The sequence below is a fragment of the Ammospiza nelsoni genome, chromosome 5 (genome assembly GCF_027579445.1).
Source record: "Ammospiza nelsoni isolate bAmmNel1 chromosome 5, bAmmNel1.pri, whole genome shotgun sequence".
NCBI classification, from domain to species: Eukaryota; Metazoa; Chordata; class Aves; order Passeriformes; family Passerellidae; genus Ammospiza; species Ammospiza nelsoni.
This window is the reverse complement of record NC_080637.1, coordinates 39,635,419-39,649,813: the sequence shown is the minus strand read 5'-3', so window position 1 is coordinate 39,649,813 and position 14,395 is coordinate 39,635,419. Positions and strand designations below refer to the sequence as shown.

Here is a 14,395-nt window from a genome sequence, read left to right as displayed (position 1 = left end):
TGAAGTTGCCAGGAAGACTGCTGTTTGGTATCATGCACTTTGTAGTTAGAGTTTCTGTGGCATTTAGGGGCCCAGAAATTAATAACTTTTTACTTCAATCCCACAGCTGTTACTGGAGCATTTGGAGTGCCTTGTCTCAAGACACGAAAGATCCCTGAGGATGACAGTGGTGAAACGGCAAGCACAGTCTCCCTCAGGAGTTTCCAGTGAAGTTGAGGTCCTCAAAGCGCTGAAATCTCTGTTTGAGCACCACAAGGCTTTGGATGAAAAGGTACAGTATGGTAAAAAAACTTACTGAATACACTCTTTAACTTGCCTAATTGTGCTTTATGATGCAGCAGAGCAACAGTATAGTTTGTTGCTCCTTGGAATAAATCCTGTACTTAGAGTGTTTACAGGTGTCCAGAGAAATATGGATGGTAAGAAGTCATGGCCAATGGCTGTAATGCACTCGAGGTCACTTCAGCTATCTTTTGTAGACAATAGAAGTTACTTTTCAAAATAAGCAAATCTCACCCCACCAGACATGCTTCTTTTATTTACACTAAATAAAGATGACCCTGTGGGATTTATTTGGTGTAAAATGTGCTTTTAAGTTATGGCCATGAAAATGTATGTATATCTCAAATTTTAAAAACACATAGAGACATAGAATCAGATGTTCCTAGCTACATTAGGGAACTTGGCTCTTAGATACTTTTAGGAGGAAAACCTCCTAAATTTCAAAGATCTTTTTAGCCTTTGCTATGTAAGGAGAGTGATCCCTTTTCAAGTAGGGTAACCTAAAGTAAGTAGTACATTCTTCATTATCAGAGGTGATGAAGGGCCTGCAGAATCAAGGTAAAAACCAATGATAACTGCATCAAGTCATGCTAATGAAGAGGATCTTTCCTGCGCTGGAAAGACTATATTCAAAATGAATGAAACTTTGTACAACTGTGGATTATCACCTTGAGTATTGTGTACATAAATTCAGAAATCCAATTCAAGTCTAGAAACAGTATGCTCGGAAGGTGATATATCTGAATCGGTAGGTGCCTCAAAACTCCACGTGCAGGGAGCACGTGAGAAACAGGGCTCATGAGCAAAGAACCTCATTCCTTATGGGGTCTCTTTTGGCTGATTTGCTCATTGCTGCTGCTGAGTTGCTTCTCTGTTTGAGACGGTTGGGTAAGCAGGGATGACATTGTGCAGAGCAGCATCTGAAACCATTGACTTGCACAGATGAGTTGTATTGTACAGGACCAGTTTAATGGTCTCACAGTAACAAATTTAACTTCAACTTTCAGAAATATACTAAGAAAGTTGACTTTATTTAATGAATGAGGCAGCTGTAGATATATAAAAATATATAATAATATATATATATGTCATTGGTAATGAAAGGATGAGACAGTGTGGGTTATGAGTCATACTAGGTTAACTATCAGGTTTTCAAAGTTGAATAAATCTAAGGAACTTAGACCAAACAAAAACTTTAGATATATCTTTTGGGTTATATGTTCTACTCAGATATCATGAAAGCATCTATAAAGAAAATCTAGAAAAGGAAATATAATGACTTCTAGCCACTGTAATAATCTTTTGGATGTCATTAAGACTTTAAAAATCATGTATTATTAAAAAGATCTTTTGAGGATTGATGGGGTTTATGCTCTGAGCTTTGATCTTTTATCCAGCACTCTAAATATTGATAAAACTAGGGTATGGAACTCTCCAGCTTTTATACTTTTTGACATTGTTGTGGATAAGTAGGAGAAACTGTAAGAACTAAACTTGAAATTGATTCTGGTTATTCAACAGTTGTGTACCTTTTGCACATTTTCTTTCGTTAATGTTTTAGTATTTTGGTAGTATGCAGTTTATTTTATATCCTCTTTTGAAAACTATCGTACAGAATTAGATTCAAGCTACATGTAATGTTTTGACTTGCATTATTGAAAAATTTGACCAAGATTGTTGCAAATTCTATTCTTACATTATTTAAATGTTACAGATTAAAATCAGTATTCAGCATGTTAAAAAATTTTGGAATGACAAATGTAGGTATCTTATGTATCTAATTGATTCCTGTCCCAGTGGTAATCACAATTTTCAGGATAGAAAAGTTAACCATCTGCAATCATATTAACAGAAGATTTGTTCCATTATAAAACAAGTTTTAAAATTGGTTGGTCAAAATTATTTTTTCCGACATACTGTTTACCTTGTGTGGAACCTTTTTTATTTTGATGCAATAAATCATATTTTTACTATAAAAGAATAAACTATACTATTTATATGTTATTATAAAACAATCTGAGATAAGTCCAGTAAACGTTAATAAATTACTTTTAAATAATTTGTTATAAAACCAGCACACATTATTTTCAAGGACAAATCCTACATAAAAATGCCTGGTTTTGTTACAGTGTCTCTGGAAGGATTGGATCAAAGACATTGCCTATATCACCCAGATACTTGATAATATAATGCTTTCACAAATTGTCAGTATTATGGTGATTTTTATTTAAAAATAATGAAATTAAAAATTACTGCATGCACCCAAATGTGCTAAAATTTTTTTATGGCATGTGAGTCATACATTCAGCATGGTGACAGAATAATTATGTAAGTTAGATTTGTTTGAGACTCTTCAGAAATAAGATATCAATCCACCTATAAAAACGCATTGAAGCTTTTCGGGGATCAGTAGAACAATGTGGGTTGAAGCTCCTCAGAGACATCTGGCCCAACCTCCTGTTCAAAGCAGGGCCAACTGTTTCAGGTTGTTTAGGGTCCTGTCCAATAACTTGTCAATATTTGTAGGCAGAAAACCTATTCTGGTGTTTCACCACCCTCACTGTAATTTTTTCCCATAATACCTATCTGGAGTTTCTGTTGTTGACTGTTGCACTGGTTCCCTCTTGTCCTGCAAGGTCTTCCCTTCCTGCATCTGCAAGAAGAATCTGGATTTATTTCCTCCACATCTTCTTGTTAGCTGGTTGTAGACAGCAATTAGATCTCCCACAAACCTTCACTTTGAGCAGACCCAGCTCTCTCAGCCTGCCTTGTATGCTGTGTGCTCCAGCTCATGGCCAGCTTGGTGGGCCTTCATTGAAATCTGCCAATGTTTTCTACCAGAAAGCCCAAAACCAAATACAGCCTCAAAAGTCTGGAGGGAAATGATCATTTTGTCCAACCTACTGGCCAAACTGTGTGCTGGCTTTTTTCACCACTAGGTCTTTTCTGCAAAACTGCTTTCTTTTCCTGAAGCCTGTCTCATTCCCTCATGGGTTATGCATTTTGTGGCAATAGGACACCACACAGGCTTTGTGTCACTGATCCCAAATCTCTGAACCTCACAGTCCAGTCTGTTTCTGATGCACCATGGAATCTATTTCACCAATTCACATCTCACCAGTTTCTCTAGGGATAAATTGAAGATCTTGCAGAAAACCTCAGTAAAGACAAAAAACATTGTCTGTTCTCCCCTCATCCATGGAGCCAGTCCTCTCATCACACAAGGCAGCAAGGTTGGCCAGATATCATTTCGCCTTGGCAAGGCCGTACTGGCTCTCCCCAATCGCCATCTTGTCCTTTGTGTGCCTGAAAATGCTTCCTGGAAGATTTGCTCTATAACCTTCCCTACATTTCCTGGGTCATTCCAGGATAGCTCCTGTATTTCATGAAGAAGGACAAAACATTTGTGAGTTTTCTACTCATCAGGAATCTCCCTGACTTGTGATACTTGCAAAGCTGAGAAAGGCATGGCAAAGTAATCAAGTAACCTTGGCATTTGTGCACGAAGTTAATCTACTGCCTTAGACTTATGTATGTTTTGTCTTCCTGTATTTGGGTAATGCTTCACTTGCACAGACTCTGCTGCTGTGCTCAGAGGAGACCTGCAGACAGACTCTCACAGTAAAACTGAGGAAAAAAACCATGATTTATGATACACTGATGTAACAGCAAAGTAAAACAGTGCCCCATCAGAAAATGCTCACAAAGCCAAAGTAGGTTAATGGATAAAGAGTAGTAAAAACTGTCAAAAGGGCACAGGGAATATATCATGATCCTTTGCAAATGAATAATGCAAATTTTTCTTTAATTTTTTCTTCACAAAAAGAAACTGTTGACACTAAAACTACTAATGTAGTTGCTACATTCTTGGAAAAGCATAACAAAATATTTTCATGAGAAGTTTTGCCCTTTAAACTTACAAAAGTATGAAGAAAATCTTAAAATTCTTCCTAAATGCAAATTTTCTTTCATGTTTTCACTTCCTACACTAAAACATCTTGATGTGTTGTAACAAGCTCTGCCACAAAACTTGACTGATCATGAAAGGATTGCTACATGAACAGTACAAGAACTACAAAACCCTCCTCATTACTATAAGAAGATGCAATGAAACCCTACTAAGAGATTGGAAAGTTAAAAATAAAATATATCATTTTCTAGGCAGGTATGCTTAAGTATAAAAAGTATCAGGAGTGATATCTTAACCTATTTCAAAGTCTATTGACTTTCTATCTATTACATGAAGTCTGGGCTCTGCCTTTACCATTTGTCCAAAAGACAGATCGCCACAGAGAGATCACAGCTGTGAATGCATTATTCTGAGAAAACGTGGCTGTCACTGCAGTATTTTCAGAGTCTGACAGCTCCCTCAGGATCCCTCTCGTTATCCACATGCCACAAGGCTGGAGAATGAAAGCTTGCCACGATCTTCCCACGAGAGAGAGCCAGTCCTGTTTGGCTGAACCCAGCAGGTACCTTCTAGTGAGTAGGGAATGGTAAGAGTAGGGCTTTTAATCTTACCCCATCATCTTCTAGTAGAGATCTTAGTAGTGCCAAAAAAAGAGTCTGCACAGACTGGTTTTGCACTTTTAATGTATTTTGTGAGAATTTTTACTTTAGAGCATGGGGATAATGACAGATTTAATTTACTTTAGAAATTTTTATCATTATATGTGTCCCTCAGAAAAATCTCATTGTGTCACAGCAAATAAAATTGATAGCACACTAACTGAATTCTTTATTATTACTAGTATTATTGTTGTTATTATTATTTAGAAATTTATTTTGACAGAAACTCTATATATTTTCAAAAATATTTGTATATATAATTATTCTAATCTTTTTATAAATAAAAAACCAAAACACAGGGGCAGTTCTGCTAGCAATTCTAAATATTCATCATGTGAGAAGTTAAATTCAGTGACTGTTTTACCTAAGTGTAAGGTTAAGTTATATCTCAAAGACAATGAGAATTGTTAAAAAAATGTGAAGTTTTACACATTGGAACTTAGGAGTGATTTGGGCTAGGACCAATATGAAGTTTTGACTCAACATTTCTTATAACCTTTGTTATTGTATAAGTCAGGTGAAATTTGCAGCAGTATTCATAGTCATGCATAACTCCCTTCAGTTATTCACCCTGTCCTTAATGCTACAGATCTCAAACACTTCTCTCACTGCTGCTAAGTAGCTCATACCTTTGTTGAGGGTTTTTTCCATGCAATGAATAGTTGTGGAACTAATGTAAGACAGCACTACAAAATATTTTGTGATATTATATACAAATATGCATGGAATTGTTAATAAAAGAGCAAGTGAAGACAGTATTTCCTAGAAATCATTAGAGCTGAATGAAAAATAGAAGCTCATGTTAACTTCATGGTTAGAATAGACATTGAGTAGGTCAGGAAATACATAGTCCTTATATGCAATTCAGGAAGAAAAAAAGGTAGAAAAAATATTGTGTTACTTGTGCCTTTCTGTAGTTCTATTTGGCTTCTAATATCTATCTGAACATGTTTGTTGTCCTGCAGACATTTTTCCTATTTTACTTTAAACTTTGGGTTCAAATTTTAAAATATGCATTTAGAAAGAAGAAAGAAGCAACTTCTCCAAACCCAGTTTTTGGTTGGGGTTGTAACAAAAGTGTCCAGTTGATTTTCACAGTGGAAAGCAGCTACCAGATGATACTGTCTTAGCTAAGAAGCAAAAGCCCACTGGTTCTCTTGAGATTAATGGCAGAAAAGTATGTTTAATATTCTTGCAAACTAAATTAGCCTATTTGTGTCAGCATGGTCACTATCTTTTTATTCATTAGCAGGTAACTTGAAGAACTTTTATTCAATAGGCTGTTCATGGGGGAAAAGTGATTCAATGCCAGTGTGCAAATGTTTTTTAAAAAGCTCTGTATGGGCTGCAGATCTGAAGAGAATGAAGAAAGAATTTGACAGCAAGCAAAAAAGTGGGAAGCAGTTGCTAGGAGACAGAGAAAGATGGGTGATATTTTGCACTGACAGCAGTGCTAACATGACATTGACTATGCTACATTTAAAGATAATATGGTTGCATTTAAAAGCCAGAAGAATACCCAGTCATCTGGGCATATGTTGGATACACCCTCTAGCATGGAGAGAGCAACTCTTTTCTGCTGTGTCTGTGACATTACAATCATAAAATCACAAGATAGTTTTGGTTAAAAAGAAATAATTAAAAATCACCCAGTTTGCACCCTCTGCCTTGTTAGGGATATTGTTCACTGGACCACGTTGCCCTAAGCCCCATCCAAAGTGGCCTTGAACGCTTCCAGGGATGGGGCATCCACAGGTTCTCTGGGCAGCCTGTTCCAGTGTCTCATCACCTTCATAGTAAAAAGTGTCTTCCTAATATAAAATTTAAATCTGTCCTCTTTCAGTTTAAATCCCTTCCACCTTGTCCTGTCATTACCTACCTTTGTAAAAAGTCCTTCTCCAGCTCTCTTGTAAGCCCCTTTAGAAACTGGAAGGTGCTGTAAGTTCTCCCTAGAGCCTTCTATCCTCCAGGTATTTGTCCTTTAAAAATGTTTATGATAGCATTTGTGTTAGATCACTTGACATCTGATTAGCCTTACTTTGTGAAACCTTTTTATAAAGCTCTATCATGTGCCCAAGAAAATAGAAATATGTTGAAGAATCATGTGAAATTTAAGCAGAGTAACTTCTGAAGTGATACACATGATCTCAGTAAGATAATTCTTATTAACTATAGTTACTCACTTACTGTCACTTCCAGAAAATAGAAAACAGTATGCCAATCACTAATTGGCATTCAGCATATGAAAAAAAAAAACCCAAACAAAAATGGTCAGATAAAAATAGTTTGCATTTGTTCCAGTTCCTCTTTCTTTAACAAGATGGTGACCCAGAACAGCAACCTTTCCTGTGTCTCTCAGAAATGAGGATGGTTCTGTTTGGGATTTTTTTTTTTCTGTAAACATAAATTTGAATATGGAATCCAATTAAAAATGCTTTGCAATACATTTTTGTATGACTGAGAAAGAAATGTAAAATGAGAAATAATGTTACAGCTTTTGGGTTATAAACCAGAGCAGATTTCCCTTTCAGATCAGAGTGCTGATGTAACTCTGTTTTTTTACTAATAGAATCAAAGATTTCCCTCAATTTTAACAGCTGTTATTTATGTTTGAAAATGAAGAATTAGTTGCCTTTCCAATGTCACTATGGCAAATGTGAATCTGAATTTGTTGTTCACTGGTCAGATGAAAGGGAAAAAGGCTTTCTGTGCCAAGGCAGAGTTGTTTTCAGTTCCTTTAGCAACTGTTAGATTCTGAGAACAAGTAGGAGCCATCAGACTGCAATTTTGGTTAGGTCATTATAACAAAAAAGCAGTGTATTAACTGTGTACCTGGGAGGAAGGCGAGGTAAGATAAGGTGAGACAGGACAAAGGAAACAACTTCCAGCTGTTGCTCTGTCTTACACTGGTAATGTTCAATGTTGTTGACAATAGGCCAAGAATGAAATGAATATAATAGCTCGACAGCCAGAATAGAAACACTAATTATCTACCTAGTTTTGCTGAAGTGCCATGTAGAAATTGTGTCACCAGAGTTGTCTGTTGTTTAGAGGCAGTGTTGTTACAAGCTGTAAAATGGCTGTATAAAACCACTGGGATTCATTTCCACAGTGCCACAGGATGTAAAGTTTAAAGATAATTCTGATTCCAGCTCCTTGTAGAGCTGTGACATCCTCATTAATCTGGCCTAGCTGGTTTGCAAATTCTAGCACCATTCAAAGTGAATGTCAGTGTTAGACATATTATAATGTAATTTTTTAACTACATTCTCCATTATAAAACACTTGGGCTTGAATACATAGAGGTTTCAGAAGAAAATTCAATTAAAGTTGCCAACTTATTGTATTTCCTTTTGACTTTTAACAACTGCCTGCTTGTGAATTTTCTCTCAATCATTTTGTCCCAATACAGCACTTACAGCCAAAGGGATTGAAGCCAGAAATATGATTGTAATTTTTCCATGTTTTTTTTTTTTTTTAACTTGTCTGGGGTTTTTGTTAAGATGTTGCTATATACCGTCTCCCATTGTGGAGAAGTTGAAATCAGGCCTCTTGAAGACAGGTCTACACCTCTCACTAGTTGTTTCAATAAGCTATGTAAAGAGGAGCAAAAGCCTCAAAGTACTGCATGAAAACTACATTTGCATTTTTTAGAAAGGTGAATAGTTTTATTTTTAAGTGTTCATTTCCTGAATATGTATTTCAACTTTAGATTTAGTTTTAAAGTCAAGTGAACGTGCTGTGTTAGTTTTGCTAACTAATTTTCATCTATTAAGTCTAATCCATTCTTGAAATATAGGGATCTGTTTGCAAAATCTTACTTCTATCTGTAGTAAATGAAAATGAAGTGTGCAAGGAAAGGTAATATTTATTAGACTAAGAGCTATCACTGGAAAAAATATGCAAGTGTTAGGACATATAGAACTCTTTTAGGGATCTGTATTTGTCACGGATGAAAATGTGTCATGTTTCTTTGTAAATGAAAGACAGATTTTGTTTTGCTTTATTTTCCAGCTACATCTCTTGGTCTAATAGAGTATGCTACCTTGCCCAGCAAAAATTGCTGATGGCCTTAAACATCTGTGCATCAGCAGCTGGAGCAGCATTGCTGCGGGGTAGCTGGAACGTGTAAAGTACACCTTGGGTGTTGACTGATTAGCCAGGTTACAAACTCGTTTATTGTGAGGTGCCTAACGAAGTTCTGTAGATTAGGATTGTCACTGGGTCCCTTAACAGTTGGGAGAGAGAGTCACACACAGCACTGGAGTCATTCAGGTCTGATTTGCCTTTGGTTGTAGTGGGAGACTGCAGCTACATTGCTGGCTTAGGTTACGTGAGCTACACCAGCTGACCTCAAACCAGCTGTGATTGTGTCTTCAGACACATTTACTGTTAATTTAATATTATCTATTAATAATCAATAATGAGCAATAATTAAAATACTGGTAATAATAATAATTGAGATCATAATCATCCTTGGAACAGAATAGGTTATTCATGAAGCTGGTACAAACATAGAGGAATTTCCTGCTTATGAGAGTATACATTGTTTATGACTTTTTGCAAAACTGAAACAAATGCATGATGATATAAAATATCTCTAGTATATGGGCCTGAAGGCAATGCTACAAGTTATTTTTCAATGAATTTATTACATTCAGTTACTATAAACAGATTACTTATCTTCCATGGAGTGACCTTAAAACATCTGAAAATGGTTTTTTTCTTTATCCTTTGTAAAAGATGTTTGTGAAAGTTTTATTTTTATGCCTAATGTGGTCTTAAAATATTTTAATTTGCTGTGTATTCCATAAAATTACAGGCAGACTGTGGAACAGCAGTGTGGCATTTAAAGTTTGACACCTATTTTAATGGGTTAAGTTTTCCTGTAGTTAGGTTTAAATGTTTACTACACAGTATGTCTCATGAAAGGGTGCAACACACATGCCTGCAAATGGAGTGGCAGGGCATACAGTAGAGCATATGGCAGATTATATAATCTTTAAAGACTAATAGAAATTACGTTACTGCACATATTTTGATTTTTCTTCTAGGTAAGGGAACGACTGAGGGTTTCTTTAGAAAGAGTCTCTGCACTGGAAGAAGAACTAGCTGCTGCTAACCAGGAGGTAACATAAAACACTTTCTCCCCTTTTGAGATTAAATTTCTAATACTCTGTCCCATGTGTTCCCTGTCACTTTCTTCAAAACTGTTAGAAAAAGCCCACAATAATACAAACAAACAGAACCAAAATGAAACAAAGCTAAAGAAAAATTACATTGTGAGTAATCTTCTCAGTGAGGCTTGTTTAAGGTGGTTGTAAGATTAATACAACCTTATGTTTACTGATTTATTTCCTCCTCCTCTTCCCTTGTGAGCAAGCCAAAATCCAAGCGCTAGTAAGAAGATTCCCAAATTTCTTATTGGACTTGAAAAAGGAGCGAACCAACAAAAATGTCAGATACTATAAAGAATTCAATAACCTGAATTTCCATTTCACTATAAAATCTAGTAAAACACACACAGATGTATATATACTCATTATAGAAATGTTAACATTGAAGTATTAAGGGAGGATTATGGATGACTGTGAAATGTAGGTTTGTCTCTTCCCTTTTAACTGCAGTGTATCATGGTGTACTCTGGTGCCATGTAACTATTGTGAACTTGGACAAGAGAGATTTTTTTCCTGCTGAAGACTGTTCTCTTTTGTTTGAAAGGGTGAACAGCAAAACCTGTTTGTATTGAACAGCTGTGTACTACACACATAGAGAAAGTTTTCACCCTAGAGAGATGATTTTGAGGCCAGATAATATAAAAAATTGAGTCTTCTGGTGACTTTACCATTCCCCTCATGTTCTGAACCCACCTGACATGTCCTTTTAACACTGTTAAAAATGAGCAAGATAAGCAAGTGAAATTAAAACTATTTTAGGTTATGGCCATTTTATGGTGTCATTTTATTCAGGATTAAGACAGAAACTGAAAGAAGCCACAGGCAAACTCAAATGCTACCTAACAGTTCTTGAAAAGTGGAATACTCACAATTCAGAATAATGTGTGATAGAGACTCCTAAAGGATTTTTTAACTAATTTAAACTGGATAAGGTAGTTTCTTAAAGTTACTTCTTAAAAGCAGGATCTTCAATTAAGATATTAGTACTTCTTTTTTATAAAGTATGATAAACTATAAACCTATTAATATGATATTTTGATTAATCCCTTTTCTCTCTAAAGTAACTGCACTTTATCTGTTAAAAATTAAGATTCTTGTTTCAGAAGGATCCAGAAAAGTTGTGTTCAAATAATATAGTTACTATGTTGTGTATTCTGTTACTTTCACTAGCATTTATTAAATATCAAGCAGTCCCTTTGGTCAGTCAAGCCAACTGAGATGCATCTCACTCCTCCAATCCCTCCTGCTCATCATCCAATTAAATCCAAGTTCACTTCACTGGGCATAGTACCTGGTCTTTAGAGAATTGCCTGGCTATTTGGAATTTTTAAAATTTAATGAAACTTTTTAACAGTAAGGAATAAAAGCATGCACAATGAAATTACATTGAAATAGGACTTCTATGGCTTTTCCTGCCCCAAATCCTTAGAAATGTTGAACAATGTGTCTTCATGCCACTGAAGGCATTTAGAAGGACACTGAATCAGTCAAGCATAACATGGCCACTAACACAATCTGAATATTGTTATTCAGATTGTTATATAATTGTTATTATTATTCCAGTTTCCTATGAGGGACTGTTAAAGCTGACATTCAATTAAAAAATAATGAAAAAGGAGTGAGATGGGAAGAGATGTGGAAGAGAACAAGTGGATTATTTTCAAACAGTTATGTATTTAAACAAGAGTTCAGATAATTTTCTCACAATTAGTTATTTGAGTTAGACAAAATTAATTGGAGCACTGCAGTATTTAAGTCTAGTTTTATGCTAAATTCCACAGTGAATACACAGGCAATAAAACACTTTAAAAATTTATTGTATTATATATGAAAATAAGTGGGCTAAGTTTCTAGGGGAATTGAATATATGGTTTTCAGTTATTTCTGTAGTCCTGTCTTGGTGTCTGTTTTCCCAGCAGAATTAGTATTTTCTTTCATGCCCATTTTCTCATACTTATTCTGAGTGTATACTATATTCAGGACTATATCTAAACATAAAATGATGACAGTAAATTGGTTCCCTGACTTAACAAATTATGTTTAGGTGTATGACAAGTAGCAGATAAAAAGTAGCAGAAATGTATATGTTAATATATTTCCTCTTCTTGAAAGCTTGTGGTTGTGGCTCTGATGCAGTAACGGTGAGAAACTGCAGACAGTCCTGAGTACTTATTGAAAATGTTCTTAAATTAACATAGCCCCAAAACTGGGAGAGAACAACTGCAGTTCTCCGTCATTGGGTGGTAACTAAGCTCTCTTTTAACAGCCTTTGTGGCATATTGCGTACATAACAAAGGGAGTGAAGTCGTCTGTAACTGGCAAAGCTGATTTCAGCTCTAGTTGCTAACAGTCTTGCAAAGCACTTAATATTGGATAGGCAATTGTAACACACCTTGAACTCTAAACCCCAGAGAAGCTGGGGTGGGCATTGGATCTGTAGGGGAACTCAGCTTGTGTAGCTAATGTTTACATGTAGTTACACAAGGGGAAGAGAGAAGCGTTTTCATCTTATGAGCTTATATTTTATTAAAGCTTATATTTTATTAAGGAGTGGATTAAAAATTCTTTGAATATATGTTTTCCTAGGGGAAGAGGTTATTTGACTATATATTTTACTTTGCTGCAGCTGGTTAGTGATTGTGGAGGGGGCCATTGTACGTAGCAGCAAACTGAATTGCTGTTAGTAAGTTTTTGTGCAGACAGGGGCAAGATAAACTGCAGTAATAAAATTCCATGTTCATCCTGCTTTTTTTTTTCCATTTCTGCTTACACTCAAAGCCATTCCTAGTTCACAACTGGACACGTCCTGATCATTATCTGTTGTAGAGAAGTTGAATAGAAGATACTGTTAACATTTTTTTGGATAAATTTCCCTTCTGTTTTTAAATAAAATTACTGTTAAGCATAGCTACATTTTCTTACCCCTTAGGTGCTTTTAAAATTATGCTGGTTCTCATCTTCTTCCATATAACCTATGATCTCTCCAAATAGATATATTGCTGAGGGTTATAATTTGCAGTTAGATATTAGACAAGATACAAGTGGGACATCCAATAACAAAGTTCAGTGGTATAATAGTGTTCTTCTGTGAATATTTTTCAAGACAAATGTGAAGTTTTTCAGTGAGTGTATGAATATTTGAAAAATTGAACAATGATCTGCTAACCAGCTTCCTTTTTACACACTAATTTGAGAAGAATGAGTCTCATTGGCAAGAGAAGTGAATTTATCTTCACAATTTTGTCATTCATGATCTTATTGAGAATTAACTTCAATGTTGAAAATACTGACAAGATACCTACTATTGTTCTTCAGCTTTAGAGATACTCCTATTATCATTACAAATGTGAATCTTTTTTAAAAGTATGCTAAACTACACACATGCAAACAACACACCAAGGTTAGCCATTAGTGCCATATATTCCCAGGAACCCAAGTGCTAGCAGCTTCCCCAGCTCAAGACTTCTTAGATTATAGACGATGACCCATAGTGACACTTCTAAATCCATTTCTGCAGCAATGTGCAGTGTTAAATGACAACTGTTGCCATTTCCATTAACAGATCTCCCTGTTACCCTGAGCCTTCAACAAATAGTTAAAAAAACCCAAAACAACCTTTAAAGCTTTTTTCCAAGGCTTTTTTTGTAAAAATCAAGCATTATACATAATTAATACAATACTGGGATTTTTTTTAATGTCTGTGATTCCTTTGCCCATAAATTTTCTCCTGTTAATTTTAAACAATCATCCATCCCTTGCAACATCTTTATGTGCTAATAAGAATCTTATGATAGGTGGCATTTCAAACCCCTGTTTTGTTTCCAGTTAGTATGCTGGCTTTTCCATCTCTCCTCATTAGTAGAAACCATGGCATGAGAAAGAAAGCTTTACTTACATTCATTACCTCAAAGGAATAAATGGAACTTTAGGAAGCCAGAAAACGTTGGGGCTGTAAAATATAAAATTGCAGGAACTACTGATTTTACTGTATATATATCACTGTACTACCATATGTTTTTCCTCAGCATTTGTTCCAATTGCCAATGATATTTCCAAATGCCAAATAACATTATACTGCCTCTGTCAACTGACACATAGATTATATTTTAAAACACTAAGGCTTCATTTTAAAGCCTTATTGTTACAATTGCTGCTACAAAAAGTTCCTTGAGTTTGAGGCTAAATTTAACTCTGGAGCTCTCAGAGATCTTGTAGGTGTTTTGGATCGTAGTTCAATGCTTCATGTAACTGGATACATTCTCCTGTTTAGGGAATGGGTTTCTTCCTGACAATGGGTCAGTTTATTCATTAGGGTACCCCAGTGCTAATTTTTCAGCATTTATGAAAGCATTCATAAATTATTTACA

General features: G+C 35.5%; 1 protein-coding gene across 14 annotated transcripts in view; it reads left to right on the top strand.

Annotated features, from left to right (window-relative positions):
* PPFIA2 (PTPRF interacting protein alpha 2) overlaps positions 1–14,395 on the top strand; it is a 293,070-nt gene that overhangs the window by 189,573 nt on the left and 89,102 nt on the right. For 12 of the 14 annotated variants that reach the window (XM_059471825.1, XM_059471822.1, XM_059471811.1 and 9 more), the window contains 2 exons: positions 107–271; positions 9,906–9,980. In XM_059471825.1, coding sequence (XP_059327808.1) covers positions 107–271; positions 9,906–9,980 — 240 coding nt within the window. The remainder of the gene's footprint in view (positions 1–106; positions 272–9,905; positions 9,981–14,395) is intronic. The other 2 variants (XM_059471821.1, XM_059471814.1) reach the window with 1 other exon arrangement.